We start from the raw sequence: 25,173 nt of genomic DNA on the forward strand, positions 1-25,173 counted from the left end.
GAAGTATACTTAGAAGTGTAAGTAACAGTTCGTAATGCCACTATTGTTTTTGTGTGTGTGTGTATGTTTTTAATCCTCACCTGAGAATATTTTTTCCATTGACTGTTTTTTGGAGTGAAAGGGAGGGAGGGAGGGAAAGAGGGAGGCAGAGAGAGAGAGAGAGAGAGAGAGAGAGAGAAACATCAATGTGAGAGAGACACATCAATTGGTTGCCTCCTGCACATGCTCCAGCCAGACCAGGGATCATCTACAACCCTGTTATGTGTCCAAGACTGGGAATCAAACCCGAGACTCTTTGGTGCTCAATTCGATGCTCTAACCTTTGGGAACACCAGCCAGGTCCATAATGTCACTATTGATGCAAAAATAATTGAGGATTAGTACTCTTCTGATATGAAAAATTATTAGAGATCTTCAGATAGGAAAGAAGAATTTTTAGTGTGATTCACAGAGTGGTCACTTTATCTTTACTTTTCTGAACCTTAGTTTTTTCATGTATCATACATTCTAGGGGATTAAAAGTTAATGGTCTAAGTCAGGGGTGAGGAACATTTAGCACAAGAAATCATTTGATCTGGCATTGCCAAGGCATTAGTGGTGAGTTCATTAAATGTTTGACCAAATATAGCAAGCTAATTTTTAAGTTGGTAATTGTGTATGGCCCATAAATGATATTATCAATATTCATATGGCCCTTGGCAGAAAAAAGATTCTCCACCCCTGGTCTAAGAGAACAGAATCAAGCCTCATTCCATTATTCCAAAGTAGTAGAATGGCATCAAATTTGTAAAGAAAATTAATGAACTTTTTTTTAAATATATTTTATTGATTTTTTACAGAGAGGAAGGGAGAGGAATAGAGAGTTAGAAACATCGACGAGAGAGAAACATCGATCAGCTGCCTCCTGCACATACTGGGGCTGTGCCGGCAACCAGGGTACATGCCCTTGACCGGAATCGAACCTGGGACCCTTCAGTCCCTAGGCTGACACTCTATCCACTGAGCCAAACCGGTTAGGGCTAATGAACTTCCTTTTAATTGGACTTTCTTTTGTTTACTGTAAATATTGGTACCTTCATGATGCACTATTGCTTTTAACTCTAGCAGATTCACATGAATCATTTTAATAATCTGTTTTGTGATTTGGAGAAACTTTTTAAAGGTGAAACTGTGAGACTAAGAATATTACATATTAAGACAGTAAGAACAGGTTCACTGATCATCTGGAGGGGGGTTTTCTTTGAAAAATTTAATTGTTTACTTTTTCTTTTTTATCCTGAAATGAATACTTCCTTTGTTATTTTAGATAAGACCGGTGGGAAGAAGTTCTCCAAAGAATTTGAGGAGGCAAGCGCCAAGCTGGAGGAATTTGTGAATGGATTAGATAAGCAGGTGAAAAATGGGCCCTCACTAACAGAAGCACTGGAAAATGCTGGAATTTTCTATGAAGCACAGTACAAAGAAGTAAAAGTGGTGGCCAATGTAAGTAGTAATTAGAGCTATCATATTGATTGGTTACTATATGTCAGTGACTGTTTTACATGTGTTACGTAACTCAATGAGGATAAACATTATCTCCAATTCACAGGTGAAGAAGTTACTTTTGAAGAGGTTTAGAACCTTGTATAGGTAATACTAGTATAGTTAGCAAGTGGTGGAGTCTAAATTGGACCTGCGTCTTTTTGATACTAAAGCTAATGCATACCTTGGTTATTATGCCTTAGGTCTTAGAATTTCAAAGGGAGTATGTCAAGTTACTATTACAGGATATAAAATTAGGCTGAAATATATGTAGAAAACTAGATGGAAACATTCTGTTACTAAATTTCATATAAATTGACTGCATTAAGGACCCTCTTTGTCCCCATCTCCATTGAAAGGAAGTTGATAATTGGACATTTGCCTAATGGCCTCTGAAACTGTCCCATTTTGTACTTAATTTTTTTTAAGTTTTAATCACCATATGTAAAAGCATATAATATTATAGAGCCCACCAGTCCCACTTCCTAGAAGCCATTCCTTTTACTTCATTTAACTATTTTTCTGGCATTTGCCTCCATATTTCTAAATTATATGCCCATATTGTTCTTTCTTCGTTTATCCTATTTAAGAAAGATCTTTTAACTACTTGATATGACAAATGAGGATTTAGCTTATATTTACCAGCCTTCCACTTTCTCCCAATATTATTATATAACTGTTTTAAATCTTTTTATTACCTTTGTAAATGGAACTACAGTTGCCTCCTAAGTACACGGGAGTTAGGGGTGTTGACCCTCATTCCCTGTGCGGTTGAAAAACTGCATATAACATTTGACTCCCCAAAAACTTAGCTACCATGCAGTCATTTCTCAGTATCCACTGGGGATAGTTCCATGACCTGCTGTGGATTCCAAAATCTGCAGATGCTTGAGTACCTTATATAAAATGACATAGAACAACACATCTGCAGATTGAAAATACTGTTTTCGATCCACGGGTGGTTGAATTTGTGGATGGGAAACCTGGGGGATACAGAGGGCCAGTGGACTCTTTAAATGGATCTGTGCAGTTCAGACCTTGTTGTTCAGGGGTCAGCTGTACTGTACTATTTTTTTACCACTAACTCTAGACCTCCCTGCTTTGTAAAATGAGGATATTAACATCCTATCCTTTCCCATTAGTTTTCATCTATCTCTTCCGTTTCCCAGCTTCAGTGAACTATACTTTACTTACTGTTGTAAGGTTGATAATATTTACATTCCATTCTGTAATCATAATTGTTTTCCTTGTTTTAAAGGATGGAAATTAATAAATAAAGCTTACATTATATCTATGTAAACATTTGTTCACTGCAAGGTCTATGTTAACTATGGATATATTAGAAATATTTGGCTTTTTTATAGAATTGCTTTTTTACCTGCATTGTTTGCCTTTTTCATCAGCTTCCCCCCCCACCCCCCACCGCCAATCTACATTTTCCGCCGAGGCCTTTCTGCCTGAACTTCCATTCTCCTGCTCCAGTTTTAGGTCTCTAGATCTCATTTTAGGATTAGTCTTTACTGTTATTCTTAGATAAGCCCTCTATTTTGAAGATTTGTGTCTTCTTTTCTTGGTATTTTCTCATCTTGCTGGAGCACATCCTCAATACATTTTTTTTTTAAAGGGGGGTATTGCAAGAAAGAAATTTCTGAATCTTTATATCTAAAAATATCTTTATTCTGTTTTCACATATGCTCTGATAGTTTGACTGGTTGAAGAGCATTTTCCCTCATAGTTTAGAAGACATTTCTCCATTGTCTTCAGTGTTGTTGATATGAAGTCTTTGCAAGATCCTTTGGGGATGACTCTTGTTTTTCTGTCTGTAAGCTTTTAGGGACATTATCCATGGTGTTCTGAAATTTTTATAATGATGTATCTATATGGTTTTCATTCATTATGGATTACTTGGTGTGCTCTTTCAGTCTAAAGATTGGTATTCTTCAACTCCAGGACAATTTCTCTCTTTCCTTTTCCTTTATTTTCTCTCTCTGGGACATTGATTAATCAGATGTTGGATCTCCTAGGTTGATATTTAATGTGTCCTATGTTATCTCAACCTTGATCTTTTTGTTTTGCTTTCTGGAAGATTTCAACTTTATCTCCCAGCTTCATCTCTTCGTATTTTTATGTTTGACAGTCATATTTTAAATTTCTAAGAATTCTTTTTTGTTCTGTGTTCCCTTTTTTATGGCAACCCTTTCTGATTTTACGGATACAGTATCTAGTGTTCATGAAGATACTAAAACTTTTTTTTCTTACCTGAATTGTCTTATTTCCTGGTAGAGCCTTTTATTTTATTTTTTTCCCCTCCTAGTTGTCTTTCTCTTTTATGATTTTGGCTTTCCTCAACATTCATATATCTCTTTATCCATTCCTATTTAAGAATGAGTTATGAAAAAATTTATTGAGGGGCTTTCTGTCCATAGGTAGGGATTCTCTACTTCTTGGGTTTAACCATTAAAATCTGTGTAGGTGAGGAGCTGGCTGTTAGTCTGGGCAGGAGGAGCTCTAAATGTGAGAAGGCTGGAGTCTTTTTGCCAGGACATTTTAACTCTTTAGAGAAGAACTCATATTTTTTGCCCGGGACATAGTGCCTTGGCTACTACCAAGTGCGAAGGTTGCAGAGGAGGTGGTATGAGTGTTTGGCATTCACACTTTTAATGAATTGTCCTATTTTTTTAAAATATATTTTTATTGATTTCAGAGAGGAAGAGAGAGGGAGAGAGAGAGAGAAACATCAATGACCAGAGAGAATCATTGATCGGCTGCCTTCTGCATGCCCCACACTGGGGATTAAGCCCACAACCTGAGCATGTGCCCCTACCAGGAATCGAACCAGAAATTCCTAGCTCATAGGTGAACACTCAACCACTGAGCCACACCAGCTGGGCAAATTGTCCTATTTTCAACCCCACTACTTAACTCCTCCATCCTTTTATACTCATCATTTTCTGGATCAAAGTTTCTCAGGGATTCTGCAAGACAGATTTGCTCCTTTCCCAGGTGTAGCTCCCTTTCTGTATACTCCTAAACTCATTTTTCTCCACCCTGCCTCATCACTTCTCACTCTTCTATTCACATTCTGTCATCTGAAAATCTGTAGAAATCTTTTTCTCAGGTATATTTCTTGTTGTTGCTCTATATCTTTGTATTCCTTTATTTTTTATTTTATAGGAGTCTCAGGAGGGAGAAAGTATGAATGGGAATGGTCAGTTCATCATTTTGACCCAAAAATATTTTATAATTTTTGAATAGTGGCCTATATCCCTAGCCCCTTATTTATAGAATCATATAAAATCATTTAGTCTGCTTTGGAGGCTATTCAAAAAATAGCTTGATGAGGTCTATTAAGCAAGCATTTATTGAGTATTTATTCTGTGCCAAGTATTGTGTAATACAGAGAAAAGAGACATTGTTCTCACAGAATTCTTTTGATCTGATGGAGAAAATACAATAAAACACATCATTGCTATTTTGTGTGATAAATGCTATAGTATAGGGTACTGTGAGAATAGATTGAATTGGTACTTTTATCTAATTTGGGACTGGAGGTGGAAGATATGGAGAAAATTTTTTCCAAAGGAGCTGAACTCTGAAATTGCAGTCATTAGATAAATGAAAGCTCCTAATCTCTGATGAGCATTTTCAGAAGCGTGGGAACATAAGAGAACATGGCAAAACTGGTAGTCCTGAGAGCAGTTTCTGATAGCTGGGTTTGTATGAGGAAGTAATAAAACAGGAGAGGTAGTTAGGAACAAAGTTCTGAAAGCAGCAGGAGGCAGTTGTGAGATTTAACTTTTTTTTTTTTTACTGTTTTTATTGATTTTAGAAAGGGAGAGGGAGAGTTAGAAACATCAATGATGAAAGAGAATCATTAATTGATTGCCTCCTGCATGCCCCCTACTGGGGATTGAGCCTGCAACCTGAGCATGTGCCCTAACCAGGAATTGAACCAGGGACCTCTTGGTTGATGGGTCAGTGCTCAACCACTGAGACACACCTGGTGGAGATTTCACTTTAAGTTCATAATATTCTATATAATAAAAGCCCAGCAACCCAATGGCAGAACAAGCGGTCGACCAGTCTCTGTGGTGCACACTGACCACCAGGGGGCAGACGCTCAATGCAGGAGCTGCCCCTTGGTGGTCAATGTGCTCCCACAGTGAGCCAGCTGACCAGGATGAGCAGCTGCTCCCACTGTGAACCCTGGGCTGACAGGCAGGAACCTGGGCTGCGATCGTCACCTCCTCCCCCCAGGCTCCTGCTCCTCGCTCCCTGCCACCACCTCCAGAAGCCTGCAGGCCCGCGCAGTGCCGCTGCTGTGCTCACATAGCTGACCCCGGAGGATGGGAGGCGGGTTCGTTGCCACCCGCAGGACTGAGGCCTACTCCTCTGCATCTCAGCGGTATTGTCCCTGGGCCCGACCCATACTGGGTCCCGTGGAGAGGCGAGTGCTCCGGCTCCTTGGAAGGTGCTGGACCAGGGAGCAGCCGCTCAGAGACGGATCCATAGCCACTTGGCAGACCAGGATGACCGGTGCTCCCACAGAGGGCCAATCCCCACAGGCCACGCCCCCCACCAGTGCATGAATCCCGAGCACTGGGCCTCTGGTATTTTAATGATAGGGTTAATTTTATGGTGAAACACTGACGTAAAGAGCAGAGTATGAAATGATAAGTCAAATTCACGATATAAAGAAAAAGCACAAGAGTTTATAACATTTCTATAATTTTAAAAAGATCTGAAGTAAATATTAGGAAATAATAACTTTTCAAATTATTTTGGGTAGTATATCAATTTTTTTATTTCACTATATTGTAGTTTTTCAGAACTTTTTTTAAAGGAGGAAAAGATCATAGGAAATAGATTGTAATAAAATTTTACCAAACCTATCACTTTTGGGAACTCGTGAAATGGTTCTTCTCTTCCTCCCCCTCTTCCCCCACCCACCCACACACACTTTTATATTTTTTATCAGTGTTCCATATTTCCTACAGGAAAAAAATTCACTCCCAAATGAACAAAAATCACCCCACCAGGCTGTAGACATAAGAACTTTTCAAAAAATTCTAACATCCACTAATTATTAGTTACTGAAATTTAACCTCCCTATCAATTTCTTCATCCATAAAATAAATGGGTAAACGTTTCTGCTTCCCAGAATTTACTATGAGAATCATGTAATAAAATACTCTGCAGCAATACATCTCCATAAGGAGTATATTTTTCGAATGACTATTTTGGGGAGGGAGCTGACTTTAGAAGTAGATTGATTTTGTTTGTGGCTGAGAGGCTCAGTATTTGTTCTTGCATTTATCACTAGGTTAAAGTGCTAGATGAAGCTCTTTTCAATGGGGAGTGTTGTTCATTCCTCTTGGAAGACAGGGTATTACAATGCCAATGTCATTCTGTGAGAACATTAAAGAGAACAATAGAGGCAGAGGCAGAAATTTTGTTAAAAGCCCTGATTTAATAGTAAGGCAGTACAAAGTTAAGTACCAAAAAAGGACTTTAATTTGCTATTGATGTGATCACATTTGCATTTCAGAATCAATATAGCAGAATGGAGAATAAAAGAATCTTAGAGGGAGAAAGATGTTATTTTCTGTCTCTGCTTTTTAGTAGTTATATAATGTGTCTGGGTATGATAGCTGTGGTCTTCATGTTTGTATGGTTTTGGGTTTGCAGAACTATTTAAATTGATGGTATATTAGTTTATTAGGACTGTTATAACAGAATACTTCAGACTGGGTGGCTTAAACAGTAAGTTATTGTCTCATACTTCTGGACACTAGAAATCTAAAATCAAGGTGTCAGCAGGGTTGATTCTGGGGCTGTAAGGGGAGGTTCTGTTCCTGGCTTCTCTTTGCCTTGAAGATGGCTATTTGCTCCCTGTGTTTCTTCATGTTGTCTTTCCTCTATGTGTGTCTCTGGGTCCCAATTTTCCCTTTATGGAAGGATATCAGTCATACTGGATTAGGGCCCATCCTGATGACCTCATTTCAACTTGATTGCCTCTGTAAAAACTTTGTTCTCCAAATAAGGCCACTTTCTGAGGTACAGAGTTAGGACTTCAACGTATAAGATTTTGGGGGAACACAATGCAACCCTTAACAAATAGCTTAGCTCTGACTGGTTTGGCTCAGTGGATAGAGCACCGGCCTGCGGACTGAAGGGTCCCAGGTTCGATTCCGGTCAAGGGCATGTACCTTGGTTGCGGGCACATCCCCAGTGGGGGGTGTGCAGGAGGCAGCTGATCGATGTTTCTCTCTCATCGATGTTTCTAACTCTCTATCCCTCTCCCTTCCTCTCTGTAAAAAATCAATAAAAATATATTTAAAAAAAAAAAAAAAAAAAAAAAAAAAAAAAAAAACAAATAGCTTAATGATTTTCATAAATTTTAGGAAATTCTTGGCTGTTACATCTTCATGAATTGTTTCTATTTCATTTTTCTTTCCTCCTGGAACTCTATGAATATATATGTATAATCTCATTGCTGTGTTCCATATTTCTTTATTTGCTTTCTATATTTTCTGTCCTTTTTTAATCTCAGTGCTACCTTCTGAATATTTTCTATGAACTGGTCTTCTAATTCATTAAATTATCTCTTCTGCTAACCCTTATCTATTGTTAAGCCTGTCTATTAATTTTGGTTGGTTCAGTTTAAGAATTGCCATTTGGTTCCTTTTTAGAAAGAATTCAATTTTCTGGTAAAAGTTTGTTTATCTATTTTCTTCATCTTTGCTGTTCATATTTTTTGGTCTTACTTTTTTGGGGGGAACAATCTCAAACTTAAATATCTTAAATACATGAAGACTTTGTTTTCCTGAATCATCTATAATAATAAAAGCGTAATATGCTAATTAGACCAGACGTCCTTTTTTCTGGACAAAGCCGTAGCGGGTGGGGGCTGCGACAGAGGCGGCAGAGGCTCCTGGCCACAGTGGGGCCGGGGCCAAGGCCCTTGGGCGAATTTCGTGCACCGGGCCTCTAGTCCATATATATAAAAGCCTAAGTGACCGTTGCAACCGGTCGCTATGATGCACACTGACCATCAGGGGACACTCAATGCAGGAGCTGCCCCCTAGTGGTCAGTGCGCTCCCGCAGTCCCCGCCCCCCAGCTGGCCGGCCCCGATTGGGACTGGGCGAGATGGCCCCAATCACTGGCCAGGCCTAGGGACCCCACCATGCACAAATTTGTGCACCAGGCCTCTAGTTTGAAAATAAGTTGCTAATACCCCATCCCTCACATACAGGATGTCCCAAAAAAATGTATATACACTTTTAACAGCTGATAGCTGTTAAATGAAAACAAAATGTATTTTAATAAACACTGCCTTTATAATTATTCAAAGTGTGTGTATACATTTTTGGGGGGATACCCTATATTTTCATGTGTATTTCCTCCCAATTATATTATTCTTCATAAGCATAACATATAGCTATTTAATCAGGAAATTAATTGATACACTGACACACTATTATTATGTAATCCTCAGGCCTTATACAAATTTACCAGTTTTTAAAGCATATGATCCTGTCTGGAATCGCAATTTACATTTATTGCATTTCTCTTTATTTTCCTTTGATCTGGAATGGTTCCCCAGTTTTTTCCTTGACTTTCATGATGTAAATATGTTTGAAGATTATAAGTCACATATTTTGTACAATGTCCCAATTTGGATTTATGTGATTTTTCTTTGTGATCAGATTGAGATTATACATCTTTAGAAGCAATATCACAGAAGTGATTTGTTTGCTTCTCTTTTTATTATTTCAAATAGCACTCAGGTTTGATTTTACTACCTATAATATTCCACTTGATATCTTTTATTAATGTGACATCTTCTAGGCTTGTCCATTGAAAAGTTCTACCTTGGTAATTGCTATGGGTTGAATTGTACCCCAAAAAGGTATGTTGACACCCTAACCCCTAGTATAGTGGTCGGCAAACTCATTAGTCAACAGAGCCAAATATCAACAGTACAACGATTGAAATTTCTTTTGAGAGCCAAATTTTTTAAACTTAAACTATATAGGTAGTTAATCGTTATTAACTTAATTAGGGTACTCCTAAGCTGGCCTTTGCTAAAAATGTCCTCAATCTGATTGAGGTACACTCAAGGGGCCAAAGAGCCTCATGTGGCTCGCGAGCCATGGTTTGCCGACCACTGCCCTAGTACATGTTGAATGTGACCTTACATGGAAATAGGGTCTTTGAAGATGTAATCAAGTTAAGATGATGTCATTAGGGTGGGCCTTATTCCAGTATAACTGGCATTCTTTTTTTCTTTTTTCTTTTTTTTAAAATATATTTTATTGATATTTTACAGAGAGGAAGAGAGAGAGATAGAGAGCTAGAAACATTGATGAGAGAGAATCATCGATCATCTGCCTCCTGCACACCTCCCACTGGGGATGTGCCCGCAACCAAGGTACATGCCCTTGACCGGAATCGAACCCGGGACCCTTCAGTCTGCAGGCCGACGCTCTATCCACTGAGCCAAACCGGTTTCGGCAATAACTGGCATTCTAATAAAAAGAGGGAAATTTGGATACAGACACACAGGGAGAACATCACGTGACAACTGAAATGGATACAGACACACAGGGAGAACATCACGTGACACCCGAAACAGATACAGTGATGCAGCTGCAAGCCAAGGAATGCCAAGGGTTAATGGCAACCACCAGAAGCTAGGAAAAGACAAGGAATGCCCTAGCTGGTTTGGCTCAGTGGATAGAGTCACCGGACTGAAGGGTCCCGGGTTCTATTCCGATCAAGGGCACGTGCCCAGGTTGTGGGCTTGACCCCCAGTGGGGGGCATGCAGGAGGCAGCCAATGAATGATTCTCTCTCATCACTGATGTTTCTATCTCTCTCCCTCTCCCTTCCTCTCTGAAATCAATAAAAAATATTTTTTTAATTAAAAAAAAAAGATAAGGAAGGATTCTGCCCAGTCTCTGAGGAAACATAGCCTTGCTGACCTCTTGATTTTGGACTTCTATCCTCCAGAATTATGAGACAATAAATTTGTTGTATTTAAGCCACCCAATTAGTGGTATTTTATTGCCACAACCCTAGGAAACGGGCATAGTAATTGTTTTGTTGAGAGGTATTTTGAAACTATGTAAATAAATTGTTCCAGCCAAAACCGGTTTGGCTCAGTGGATAGAGCGTCGGCCTGCGGACTCAAGGGTCCCGGGTTCGATTCCGGTCAAGGGCATGTACCTTGGTTGCGGGCACATCCCCAGTAGGAGGTGTGCAGGAGGCAGCTGATCGATGTTTCTCTCTCGTCGATGTTTCTAACTCTCTATCCCTCTCCCTTCCTCTCTAAAAAATCAATAAAATATATTTTAAAAAATAAATAAATAAATAAATTGTTCCACATCAAACTTTCAATTTATTCATTTATTTATAGTAGTATGGACTCATAGAGTTCTATTTATTTGTTATTCTAACTCATTACTACCATTACTTATCTTGATGCTCAACTTGTCCCAGATTTGGCCGGTAGGAGCTCCTTTCAAGCTGCTTTATTTGTTCTTTTGACATATCCCTACATTTTTTGAACATTTCTTTATTTTTTGTTCAGGCTCATCTTGCACTTTCTTGTGCCCCCCTCTCTCCTGCCTCCCCCTGAAATCAGTCATTTCTCCACAGCCAGGTTTCTTATAGTGAAAAATCACATTTAGAAACCAAGATTTGTGTATTAGGTCTGCTCATTACTATTGGGACAGCACTGCTGCCAGACTTTTATCAGTGTAATAGGAAATAGAAGGGGTGGGCAAAAGTAAGTTTCCAGTGTGAGTATCCAAAACACGGTTTATTCTTGTATTATTAATTTTTGTGTTGTTTATTTATATTTGTCTTATTATTGTTGTTATTATTTTGTATCCTTACTTACGATTTATCTTTTAGGTGATGATGGTTGCTAATTTAACTTACTTTGCCCACGTGTGTGCGCGTGTGTGTGTGTGCACGCACGCACGAGCACACATCTGCATCTGTATTTATTTCTATAATAGAGGCCCGGTGCACAAAATTCGCACAATCGGGGGTCCCTCAGCCCGGGCTGCGCCCTCTCGCAGTCTGGGAGCTCTCAGGGGATGTCTGACTGACGGCTTAGGCAGTCAGACATCCTTAGTGCTGCCATGGAGGCAGGAGAGGCTCCCGCCACCACTGCTGCGCTTGCCAGCTGTGAGCCCGGCTTCTGGTTGAGTGGCACTCCCCCTGTGGGAGCGCACTGACCACCAGGGGACAGCTCCTGCGTCGAGCGTCTGCCCCCTCGTGGTCAGTGCGCGTCATAGCAACAGGTGGTTCCGCCATTCGGTCAATTTGCATATTGGCCTTTTATTATATAGGAGGATTCATCTATATGTATTGAAAACCATGAGTTCACACTGTTCTCTAATCCCAATCTAACACGCAGGTTTGTTCTAATTTTCTTCCTTCCCACATTTGTATTGCTTTTTTTAACAGTGTAAAGCCTTGCTCCCTTTATCTTCACTATAATCACTTATTTGAGCAATCCCCTGTGTGTAACCAGTCTTCCAACATGTCTATCTCTTCCCCAATCTCCTGTCTGGGCTTTCTCTTTTTCTTGCTTGGGCTTCAACATCCTGTGCAATGCCATTCTCCCATGAAAACATTTTCCTAGCCCCATTTTGGCTGCATTTTCTTACACTAACATCAAGCTCCAGCTAATGGATTTTGGGCTGAATTGTTCAAAAAGGGAAGGAGGGGCATTTTTCTCTATTTCCTTGAACATATAAAAGAATAGCTGTTGGTTTTTGTCAGATAATTAAGTATTGGCTTTAACTGTTCTGATTTTGTCTCTGGTGCCTGTTTTTTCTTTTAGGTCACTTGGTCCTTTCTCTTTGGCATGCCTGCTGATTTTTTTATTGAATGCTAGACATTGTATGTGAAAGTGTTTTTAGTCTCTAGATGATTTTTCTTCCTCTAGGGAGGATTTACCCTTTCCTTTGCTAGGAAGACATTGTGAGAGCTGAGCAAATTAATCAAATCTGAAAATAAACTGATTTAAGGCTGAATTGCAGTTTGGGCAAGGCTTTTCTTTCTCTGGTGGTTCATTCCAGCTTCTAGGATATCGGTTTTTCCCACTGAGAGCCTGGGATGGTCACTGAGTTCTAAACCTTGTCTCCTCACCACCAATATACTACATTAAACTCCACTTTGCTTCTCAGGTTTTCTTCTTGGCTTCTTAATTGTCTCTTAAGCAGCTTCAGAATTTAGCAAATATCTTGAAGGAAAAAACAATAGCATATTGTTGAGTCGGTTCTGTCCTTTCTCTTTCATCAGAATGTTGGCTTTTCAAGTCTGCATTATTTTTCTATACAGACGATTTATGTTTAGCATTGGCCCTCTGCCTTGTCCTTTTGCCTGCATTTTTAAATTCTTGCCTTCTTCCCTAGTATCAGAACCCTGAGAGAAGGTAACTGCAGAATGTCACCTTAGCTCTCCTCATGGTTTCCCCCGGTACACAGGGTTTGTCACTTAGGTTTTGGTTGTCCCAGCACTCTTCAGTACATTTAAATATATGTGCACACATGTGCATGCATATAAAAAGATGCATGTGTGTGTGTATATATATATATATCTGGCTCTTCTAGTTGTTCTTGGTGGAAGAATTGCTCTACAAAAGCTACTCAGTTATATTCAGAAGCAGAAGCTGTTATACTCTTTTTTGTTCCGTTTCATTTTTAAAATGTTTTTTGAATGAGCAACCAAAATGATTTTACAGTGAAAGGTCCAAGACTCTGAAAAGAAAAACAAAAAACAAACAAACAGGAAAACGACACACAGCTTTAAGGCATTGGAAATTAAGATAATCAGATCAGTAAGATTTAAGCCAGGTGATCAAAGTTAACATCAGTAGTGGTACATCAGACAACAGTATGGTAGTTACCAGAGGGAAGGGGAGGTGGGGGAGAGGAGGGTTGAAGAGGACAAAGGGGATCAAATATATGGTGACTGAAGGAGACTTGACTTTGTGTGATGGGCACACAGTGCAATATAAAGATGATGTTTTATGGAATTGTACACTTGAAACTTCTCTTTTAGGCATACAAAACCTTTGCTAATCGAGTGAACAATTTAAAGAAAAAGCTGGATCAATTGAAATCAACTCTTCCTGATCCAGAAGAATCACCAGTTCCTTCCCCAAGTATGGATGCTCCCTCCCCGACTGGTTCTGAGTCTCCTTTTCAAGGAATGGGAGGTGAGGAATCCCAGTCACCAGCTGTGGAGAGTGAGAAATCTGCCACACCTGAGCCTGCAACAGATAATCGTGATGTGGAAGACATGGAACTCTCAGATGTAGAAGATGATGGGTCAAAAATTATTGGTATGTCCTTATGCGATTAGTAGGCAACTTGTTCCTTATCTGTTTTACTTTCCCACCAATAAATCTATCATAGGCAGGTGCTAAAAGATAGTTTACCTCTGGCAGGGAAGCTCAGTTGGTTAGAGCATCATCCCAGTACCCCAAGGTTGCAGGTTTGATCCCCCCAGTTAAGGCACATACAAGAATCAATCAATGAATGCATACATAAGTGGAACAACAAATTGGTCTCTATCTCTCTCTCTCTTTCTCTCGCTCTAAAAATCAATAATTTATATATATTTTTAAAGATAGTTCAATTCTTATAAGGTAGAATACCAAGGTAGCAAGCATTATTGTCTCCAGAGCAATGGTTCAGGATTTGGTAAGCCACATGGATGAAGAATCATTGCTCAGGATTTCTGTTGTTCAATATGGTAGCCACTAGCTACATGTGACTGTTGAGCATTTGAAATGTGGCTTATCAAGCTTGAGATGTGCTCTAAGTATAAAAGGTACACATTAATATATTGAAATAAATAAAGCATTATTGAAATTAATTTTACCTTAGTGTGGCTACTAGAAAATTGAAACTTATATATGTAGCTTGAATTATATTTTTATTGAACAGTACTGCTCTAGAAGAGGAGCACTTATATTGAAATTCCTTATTCTCTGTCACTCTTAACCTTCAAGATTCCAAAGCAACAGTTTGTTTACCACACTTTCAAAATTAATCTGGATAGCTCTGGCCAGTGTGGCTCAGTAGGTTGAGTGTCATTCCATGTACCAGAAGGTCATCAGTTTGATTCCCTGTCAGGGCACATGCCAGGAATGCAGGCTTGATCCCCAGGAGGATGTTCAGTGACATTTCTCTCCCTCTTTCCTTCTCTCCCTCTCTCCCTTTTACCCCTCTCTGTCTCTCCCTCTCTCTCTCCCCCCCTCTTCCTTCCTGTCTCTCTAAAATCAATACCAAAAAAAACCACTTTTTTAAAAAAGCTAGCCTGCATTGGTGAATTGTTTTTCTGACATCCCCAGCTTTTATAATTATTGGAGAGTTTTTTATTTGTGTTGAATTTAATGTGCTATCCATACAGTGCATAGCCTTTTAGTTATTAAAAGCATCAAGAGTTAAAATTGCAGTTTCAAATTAGTGCCTAATTGCATCCCCTAATAGGCCAATATCAGGAAGCCACAAAAAAATAACGGTAAAGTCTATTTCTTTAGAAAGCTCTCAGGTTAACAAAAAAGACAGGACAATTTATGACATAAATATCATTACTGAAAGAACGCGAAAGTGTACCCAATAATAACATGCTTCCAGAAATGTACAAATTTAATATACAGGTGCTAAGAAGATGCAAATAAATCATTAAAAATAAGATAAAGTAGCCCCAGCTGGTTTGGCTCAGTGGATAGAGCGTCAGCCTGTGGACTGAAAGGTCTCGGGTTCAATTCCGGCCAAGGGCACATACCCGAGTTGTGGGCTCAATCCCCAGTAGGGGCCTGCAGGAGGCAGCCAATCAATGATTCTCTCTCCTCATTGATGTTTCTCTCTCTCCCTTTCTCCCTTCCTCTCTGAAATCCATAAAAATATATTTTTTTAGAAAAAGATAAAGTATGAATTTGGGAAATTCCTTTTAAGCAGGTGTTGAAGTCAGGAAGGATCATAAATTATAAAGAGTGGAGCTTTTAAAGAAATCATGAAGTGAGTGGTTTTCTATAAAGCATAGTGCTTTTTACTCTCAAATCAGGAACTAGTAGGACATGCTGTTTCATACTGGAAGTAAAGTCTGGATAGTAATAAGATGCACTAATACTTGTTTTCTTTGTTAAAATAGTAGAGGACAGGAAGGAAAAACCTGTGGAGAAGTCGGCTGTATCCACTTCTGTACCTACAAAGCCTACAGAAAGTATCTCAAAGGCCTCTTCATGTACCCCAGTGCCTGTGACCATGACAGCAACCTCGCCTCTACCAAAGCCTGTGAATACTTCTCTTCTTTCCCCTTCTCCAGCATTGGCTTTGCCAAACCTGGCTAATGTGGATCTGGCAAAGATCAGTTCCATCCTTAGTAGCCTAACATCAGTCATGAAAAATACAGGTAAGCAAGCCCAGTAAAGAGGATAAAAGGCTGACTTTCATCGTTCCAGTTGAACCATCAGTCTGTTTTTTGTTGAATTTTTAAAATTAAAAGTAATTTTTTAAATTTACCTAAAAGTAGTATCTATCTATCTATATACATACATACATATATATATACATATACATATATGTATATGTATATATATATATGTGTGTGTGTGTGTATATATATAAAAGCCTAAGCCGCCTTTTCGACCGAATAACCAGAACAACTGGTTGACCAGTCGCTATGACGCACACTGACCACTGAGGAGCAGATGCTCAATGCAGGAGCTGCCCCCTGGTGGTCAGTGCACTCCCACAAAAAATAAATATAATTCTATCCCAAAGAAAATCACTTGTATATAACCTTACCAAGTATGTGTGTATCTGAATGTTTTGGGAGATTAAATATTTGTAATAATTGTTCTTTTAATAATTGAAGCATATTGCATATACTGTTTTGAAACCAGCTATTTAAAATTTTAGCTATATAGTTTATTATTTATTTAAGCCTTTTAATTATTAGACATCCAGTATGTCTCCAATTTTTCACAAACAACCATGATGCTAAAATTTTATGCACAACCCTTCCCATAATGGTTGATGCATATATAGGGCTTTTTTTTTTTAATGGAAATTTTAATGAGTATGTAGAGCACCTCCGCATACTCATCACTCCTTCAACTATATAAACACATGGCCTACCCAATCCTGATTATTTTGAAGAAAATCCCAATTATTTCATTTCTTCAAAAGTACTTAAATATATGATTTCTAAAAGATAGATTCCAAAAAAAATCAGCACTTAGATTGTTTAAGTCTTTTCATGTTATAATTACAATGATCTCCAAAAATGTACTATTTATGTTCCAGGTACTGTATAAAAGTCCCCATTGTGTGGCAGCTTCTCCAAAACTATTTTGTTTTGTTTTAATCTTTATTAAATTCAATCTTTAAAAGTTGTTTGTTTTAATTTGCATCCTTTTGATTAAAGATGTGGTTTAAATATTTTTCATTTGCTTATAATGTTTTGTGTGAAATACCTGTTCATATTTTTGATCATTAAAAAAAATCAAAAAAATTTTATTTTTATATACTTTTCCCTATGTTAAAAATCAATCCATTGTTTTAAAATATAAAAGTATAAAGGAGGTTGCTTATATAATCTCATTTTATAGACCATTTCAAAAGCAAAATCTTATTAATCACATAAAATTATGCTGTGGCTGAGTTATACAATTGCAGTGGCTCTGATCATAATCAGTCAGCAATATTTTGGGGGCACCTACAGTACTCTGAGGTATAGGTTTCGTTTCATAGAGAAAAAAGAAATAGGTTCCTTAGTCTCTTTCTGTTGGAGCTCTCAAAACTAAGGGAATTACATATGAGGAAAACTTAATATTTGTTTATTTTAGGGGTGCTCCAACTAGATGGAAGCAAATCTTCATCTAATTTTCAGATTAGGGAGCGGGGGATACAAGCCATGATATGGACCATTTGTGAATCGGTCATAGAAAAATGTTGAGTGGAAAGTATTATGGATTTAAAAGTCATTTTGAGTTGCATTTGCTTGAGTTAATCTTTCTGCCACCAGGGGTCAGTCCTGCATCAAGACCTTCTCCAGGAACTCCTACAAGTCCTGGCAACCTCTCCAGTGGCCTGAAAACACCTGCACCTGCCACGACAACATCTCACAACCCTCTGGCAAATATCCTCTCGAAAGTGGAGATCACCCCAGAGAGCATTCTGTCTGCTCTTTCCAAAACCCAGACCCAGTCAGCCCCTGCCCTGCAAGGTAAACTGACATGCCAGAGGGACTTGAACTGTCTATGCTTGTCTCTGGCTTAAGCCTGGGTTCCATTTCTGAGAAAAAAGAAAAAATCCAAAGCCATGAAATATATAATATAGTTGATTAATTATTCTCTTTATATTTATCATCTGTGAGCTGGCATTTGTAGTATTATAAAGTATCAAAGATGAGAGAGACTTTAAATATCATCTAGTCTAATCCCCTCCTTTTCAGGTGAGGAAATTAAGGCTCAGTGAGGTGATGTGACCTGCTTAAGGTCACACATCTACCTATTCAGTGATGAGCCAAGACTAAAAGCCATATTTCTTGACTGGAGTCCGGTAGTCTTTCACCTACACCATGACACCCTAGGGGCTGCATTTATCCCAGCTCTTAGTACAGGTTAGTATATGTTGAGGTTTACATATTTTAATGTTAACTGAAGCTGACGACAGTAAGAAAGGTCAATCTGCTATCAAATATCTTACGAGATATGATTGTCTCATTTATGTCCTAATGTTTTATAGAGGCCTCTATTTATAGATGTGTAGTGAATCTTTTTGTTTTTGCTTACATATAATCTCTACCTTATTTGAACCTCTCTTCAGCTTTGCTAATTATCTGTGTTGGGCCTAAAACTGTTTACTTCTAACATTTTTTTTTTTTCATAAACTTCCCTGCTTCTATTCCCAGACCCTCCAGCTACCAACACAAGTATTTCAGTATAATTATGCATTAATTACAAATACCAGAACAGTATCTTTATAGTGATTTACTCTATATCACTAAATCTCAACCAGTAAGCTCCAGGGGATATTTGCCAGTGTCCTAAAGGTGTTGTTTGTTATAACTGGGGTGGGTGGAAATGCTGCTGCATCTAATGCATAAAGGCCAGGGTAGCAGCTGAACATTCTACAGTGCACAGGACAGCCCCAGCAATAAAGAATTATCCAGCCCCAAATGCCAATAGTACTGAGGTTGAGAAACTCTGCTTTATATGAGTAGAGAACATTACAGGTATCAATTTTATTTCCTAACTGTTCTGTAAGTGGATCAGCCAAGCACTATATTATAGTGAACTTTGTCTTAATATATAGGAGAATTTTAGTACATTGAACTAAATACAATTTTTTAAATTGATTTTTAGAGAGAGGTAGGTTGAGAGGGAGGGGGGGAGAGAGAGAGAGAGAGACAGAAACATTGATGTGAGAGAAAAACGTCAATCGGATGCCTTCCACATGTGCCCTGAATGAGGATCAAACCCTCAACCTGAGTATGTGCCAGGTTGATGGGGAACCAAACCTGCCACCGTTTGGTCTAAGGGACAATGTTCTAACCAACTAAGCCATACCAGCCAGGGCTGAACTAAATAGTACTAAATGATAATTCATATCCCCAATTCATAGACCAGCAACAAAGAATTAATGATAATACTACAGCACATCTTATACTACTAATTTCAGAGATATTTGGTTTTAGAGATTAGCATCATGTTTATGATTCTCCCTTCTAGCCTATAATTATAGTAAAAATTTTGAACTCACTTGTTTTAGCTTCTTTTTTTAGCTTCTTGGATAGATATATCTTAAAGAAGAAGCTTTTCTTTGTTTTAATACTTTAAGTTTTTATTACAGCAGTATACCAAATTCAGTAACAGTTCTTGTTAGTTGGCCAAAGTAGCAGATGGTTCCCCAGTCTCAGTGGCTTACCACAATACAAGTTTATATCTTGCTAACATTACATACACCTGAGCGCATCTTTTTTTTTTTTTACTTTTAAGAACTTTTCTTTTTTTTCTTCTTTTAATATATTTTTATTGATTTCAGAGAGGAAGGAAGAGGGAGAGAGAGAGAGAAACATCCATGACGAGAGAGAATCATGGTGGATCGGCTGCCTCCTGCAGGTCCCCCACTGGGGATTGAGCCTACAACCCGGGCATGTGCCCTTGACCGGAATCAAACCTTGGACCTTTCAGTTCACAGGCCAACGCTCTATCCACTGAGCCAAACTGGCTAGGGCTGGGAGCGCATCTTGATGCCTCCCCTCCAGACAATGATTCAGAGGCCCAGGCTCTTTGCATCTTGTGACTTTTCTCCAGTATGTGGCTGCCCTGGGAATGGGCTCCATTCCAGCCAGACAGCCAGGGACCGAGCAGGGGGAGCTATGCAGGGGAGGTGTATGAGCCAGGCCTGCAGGTGGGGAGCTCCACCCTCATCCCGTGGCTCACATTCAGTTTCCCAGCCAGGTCTCACTGCACAGGAGGTTGGGGAATGTAATTTAGCTCTGCAGCCACGATCTAGGCCAGGTTCTTCTCCTGCTGTTTCACCCTCCGAGGTCCAGAGGCTGCAAACCAGCTTTCTGAGAAACGGAAATGGCAATGACAAGGGAGGGATGCTGTGTTGTCCTTGTCTTCAATCTCCCCGTCTCTGTCCCATCGTGGTTTGCTATCTTTTACCAGAGGGGTGAGGTCCTCGTCTCCAACTGTTGATTGTGGGAGTAGAAGTCTCATGATATCCTGAAAAAAAGAATTTTCTAAGACTTGCATGGGAGAATGAGTGATTTTTTTTATTTGCATGGAATTAATTCCTTGAATTTCAAGGTCCCATTTTCCTTAGTCCAGTCATAGAAGACGTGTAGCTGGGGGTTCAGCAGAGCTAAAATCGGAGCCAGTGTCCAGAGTTTCCTTTCCATGTTAGAGCCGAGTCTAGTCCAGCATCAGCTAGCTTAGCTGTGTTTCCTTCTGCATTCCATCAGTCCATTGCATGCAGTCTACATGGCTGTATGGGCAAATGCCAGAGGAACAAGAATAGCTTTGGGTGGGCACGCGCGCGCGCACACACACACACGCACACACACGCACACACACGGAAATTGTTGCAACAGGATTATGTGGGCTTTCTCATCAGGCAAAATTTGAGCAGAACTAGGTGTGTTCTGACAAAATGAGAAGTGGAAATCTCAGAAAACAACATTTGTGGAATAACGGCAGTTCATCACCTTTCATTTCTTTAGGGAAAGTGGAATTCTCCTTAAGACAACTGTGCCCAACAACTTAAATGGATGTGTTCAAAAGACTATAAAGAAAATCTCTTAGAACTTTGCTCTGATTATGTCACTCATAGCCCTTATTGGCAGATTTTCAACACAAAAGAATGACTTAAGTGGGCAAAGGGCTGTAGAGCAAGCATGTCAAATTTGTAGCTGGTGGGCTGCGAGTGTGACATGCTTGCTGTAGAGTATGGCTTGTTAAGATGGAAGAAAAGTGCCTTGGCCGATGTTGCTCAGTGGTTAGAGCATCAGATTGCACACCCAAGGGTGGCGGGTTCGATTTTGGTCAAGGGCACGTAACTAGATTGTCCATTCGTTCCCTGCCTCAGATCAGGGCATACTCGGGAGGCAACCAGTCGATGTGTCTCTTTCACATCAATATTTCTCTCTCCCCCATTCCCTTCTTCCACTTCTGAAAAGCAATGGAAAAAATATCCTCAGGTGAGTATTAACAAAAAAAGATTGAAGAAAAGTAATATTTAGTGGTACAAAACTGTTTCACCTATTGCCAGAAATATGAATAGTATCTTTCTTTTTTTATTTCTTGTTTTTTTGTGGTTGTTTTGTTTTGTATTTTGTTAATCCTCACCCAAGGGTATTTTTCAGGTTCGAATCCTAGCCCCAGTCAGGGTATGTGGGGGAGACAACCAGTCGGTGTGTCTCTCTCACATCAATGTTTCTCTCACTCTCTCTCTCCCCCTACCTTCTTCCCTCCCACACACTCTAAAAAAATCAATGGGGGGAGGGCTAGCGGAAGTCATTGGGGGAAATAAGGGGACATATGTAATACTTTCAACAATAAAGAATTATTTTTTAAAAAAGAATTTTAAAAATGGAGAAAATGTCCTCAGGTGAGGATTAATTTTTAAAAAAAATTCTTCAGACCTTAAATCTCTTAGCAAATATGGATTAAAATTAAAATTTTGAAGAAACATTAATTGAAGTATTTTATGAAGTATTTTCTTTCACCATGTCATTATGAAGAAGCCATTTTATTGTGTAACTAAAAGCTATAAGTTTGGGTGGAGTATATACAAGTTTTCATTTATGACTAGAAAGTGGGTACATTTTCTAAAATAGGATTTTCTTTTTTTTTTTTTTAAATATATTTTATTGATTTTTTACAGAGAGGAAGGGAGAGGGATAGAGAGCTAGAAACATCGATGAGAGAGAAACATCGATCAGCTGCCTCCTGCACACCTCCCAATGGGAATGTGCCCGCAACCAAGATACATGCCCTTGACCGGAATCGAACCCGGGACCCTTCAGTCCGCAAGCTGACGCTCTATCCACTGAGCCAAACCGGTTTCGGCTAAAATAGGATTTTAATATATAGGACCTGTTATCTTCTTTTTGTCATGTTTTTCTAAAAAAAAATTCTACAGGAGCAGTTTGCTTTGATGGACTTCAGCCTTTGCCCAAAAATTTATATTTCATGGCTTCTGACAAGTTTTTGTCTATCATTAAGTAGGCTTGAATCTTACCACTATCAACAGTAATCCTTGAGTTTTCCCCACTATAAGGTGGGGGGGTATGTGTTTTCTTCTGAAAGGATCAGAGCCTTTGATGATCTAGCTTTGTAAGTGTTTGTGGTGTAGGTTTATATGTTTATTATTGCTACATTTTACAACCAAAAACGATAGCTTAGAGCAGTGGTCGCCAACCCGTGATCCGTGGACCACTGGTGGTCCATGAGGTCCGAAAGGTTGGCGACCGCTGGCTTAGAGCATTGTTTCCCAAAAATGATAGCAAAAGATGCTTCTTTTAAAAAGCGCCCTGGTTCAAATATATTTCTGCAATTTGCATATGTTATCTCTCGAGAATAACAATGTGCATTAACTTACTAGAGATAATCATGGAGGTTGGAAATGAAGGACAGAGTATCTATTTAGATAGTGATGGCCAGAGGGAAGGGGCACAGGCTGGGTGGAGGTGGGCAAAGGAGGGGGAAATGGGGACACCTGTAATAGTGTCAACAATAAAAATTTAAAAAAATATATATATATATATATATATATATATATATATATATATATATATTTAGAGAAACAGTTCCACAGATCAAACATTAAGAAATACTGACTTAGGAAAACCAAGATGGCGGCATAGGTAAACACCTAAACTGCTGCCTCGCACAACAATTTCAAAACTACAACTAAAAGACAGAACGGACACCATCCAGAACCACAGGAAAGCAGGCTGAGTGAAAATTCTACAACTAGAAGGAAGGAGAAAAGCTCACAGAGAATTGGAGGTACGGCAAAGGGGCTTTGTGCGCGCAGAGAGGAAGGGCGGCTGAGAGCTTGGCTGACTTCCTCTGGCGGAAGGGGGAAGGAAGCCTCGGACCGCGAGCTGGGAAAGGCAGAAGTCTGAAGACGCACACGGGCCAGTGCGCACAAAGGCTGCGGAGGTAGCCATAGGCTTTCCCTAGTGAAAGGGAGTCAGAGGATCCTGACTGAGCCCCAGTTCTGACTGCAGTGAACCCCGGTTCCAGGCGAGCCCCTGGGGACCCACGCTCTTGTAGGGGGAGTCTGGACTCTCGGGCGGAGACTCAGGAGCCGGGGAAGGCGGAGGACTGAAAGTGCGCACACGCGCCGCGCCAGTGCGCACAAAGGCTGGGGGGGTTGCCACAGGCTTTCCCTAGTGGAGGGGAGTCAGAGGATTCTGACTGCACCGAGCCCCATTTCTGACTGCAGTGAACCCCAGTTCCAGGCGAGCCCCTGGGGACCCACGCTCTTGTGGGGGGAGTCTGGACTCTCAGGCGGAGACTCGAGCTGGGGAAGGCGGAGGACTGAAAGCGCACATGCGCGCAGGGGCGGGGCTGACAGGAAGCCAAGACTGAGACTCCACCCCATCCAAGCTGAGCACAGAGGCTATTGCAATTTGGCAAGTCTAATCCTATAAGGCTGTCTCCAGCACCGAACTTCTCCCAGCATAGACACAGCTGATCCTTACAGCCAACTGGCCCGGAGGTCAATTCTTCCCAGTGATACCAACAACAATAAAGACTTAATTACAACAAGGTTGTACACACAGTCCACAAAGGGGTGCACCAAGAGTGTCCACCTCAGGTTAACTGGGGAAGCAGACCCACTGGGCCATATTGGAAACCTAGCACAAATATCTACCTTACCAACTCAGGGATTCAGTGAAAATGCGGGGTCAAAGAATCAGATCACAAACGAAAGAAATGGAGGAAAACAAACGACTGGATATAGAATTCAAAACCACCGTTATAAGACTTTTTAAGAATATCCTAGAAAAGGCCGATAAATATAACGAGACCCTCGAAGATATGAAAAAGGACCAACTAGAAATTAAACATACACTGACTGAAATAAAAAATATTATACAGAGACCCAGAAACAGAATAGAGGAACACAAGAATCAAGTCAAAGAATTGAAATACAAAGAAGCAAAAAACACTCAACCGAAAAAGCAAAAAGCAAAAAAAAAAATCCAAAAAGTTGAAGATAATGTAAGAAGACTCTGGGACAACTTCAAGCGTACCAACATCAGAATTATGGGGGTGCCAGAAGAAGAGAGAGAGCAAGATACTGAAAACCTATTTGAAGAAATAATGACCGAAAATTTCCCCCACCTGATGAAAGAAATAGACTTACAAGTCCAGGAAGCCCACAGAACCCCAAACAAAAGGAATCCAAAGAGGACCACACCAAGACACATCATAATTAAAATGCCAAGAGCAAAAGACAAAGAGAGAATATTAAAAGCAGCAAGAGAAAAACAGTTAATTACCTACAAGGGAGCACCCATACGACTGTCAGCTGACTTCTCAACAGAAACTATGCAGGCCAGACGGGAGTGGCAAGAAATTTTCAATGTGATGAATAGCAAGAACCTACAACCAAGATTACTCTACCCAGCAAAGCTATCATTCAGAATTGAAGGGCAGATAAAGAGCTTCACAGATAAGAAAAAGCTGAAGGAGTTCATCACCACCAAACCAGTACTATATGAAATGCTGAAAGGTATTCTTAAAGAAGAGGAAGAAGAAAAAAGTAAAGAGAAAAAATTATGAACAACAAATACATATCTATCAACAAGCCAACCTAAAAATCAAGTGAATTAAAAACCTGAGGAGCAGAATAATCTGGTGAATATAATAGAATCAGGGGCATAGAAAGGGAGTGGGCTGATAATTCTCAGGGGGAAAGGGGTATGGGGGGTTCATGAAGAGAATGGACAAAAATCATACACCTATGGATGAGGACAGTGGGGGGGAGGTAAGGGCAGAAGGTGGGGTGGGAAAGGGGTGGAGGGGAGCTATGGGGGGAAAAAGGAGAAATAATTGTAATGATCTGAATAAAGATTTATTTAAAAAA

General features: G+C 39.8%; 1 protein-coding gene across 9 annotated transcripts in view; it reads left to right on the forward strand.

Annotated features, from left to right (window-relative positions):
- Nucleotides 1–25,173, forward strand: part of RPRD2 (regulation of nuclear pre-mRNA domain containing 2) — a 74,253-nt gene that overhangs the window by 41,485 nt on the left and 7,595 nt on the right. For 7 of the 9 annotated variants that reach the window (XM_080647507.1, XM_080647509.1, XM_080647508.1 and 4 more), the window contains 4 exons: nt 1,307–1,482; nt 13,607–13,889; nt 15,707–15,967; nt 17,585–17,785. In XM_080647507.1, the coding sequence (XP_080503633.1) occupies nt 1,307–1,482; nt 13,607–13,889; nt 15,707–15,967; nt 17,585–17,785 (921 nt within the window). Of the gene's footprint in view, nt 1–1,306; nt 1,483–13,606; nt 13,890–15,706; nt 15,968–16,863; nt 17,055–17,584; nt 17,786–25,173 lie in introns of those variants that run through there. The other 2 variants (XM_080647514.1, XM_080647515.1) reach the window with 2 other exon arrangements.

Source organism: Plecotus auritus (assembly GCF_963455305.1).
Source record: "Plecotus auritus genome assembly, chromosome: 12".
Lineage (NCBI taxonomy): Eukaryota > Metazoa > Chordata > Mammalia > Chiroptera > Vespertilionidae > Plecotus > Plecotus auritus.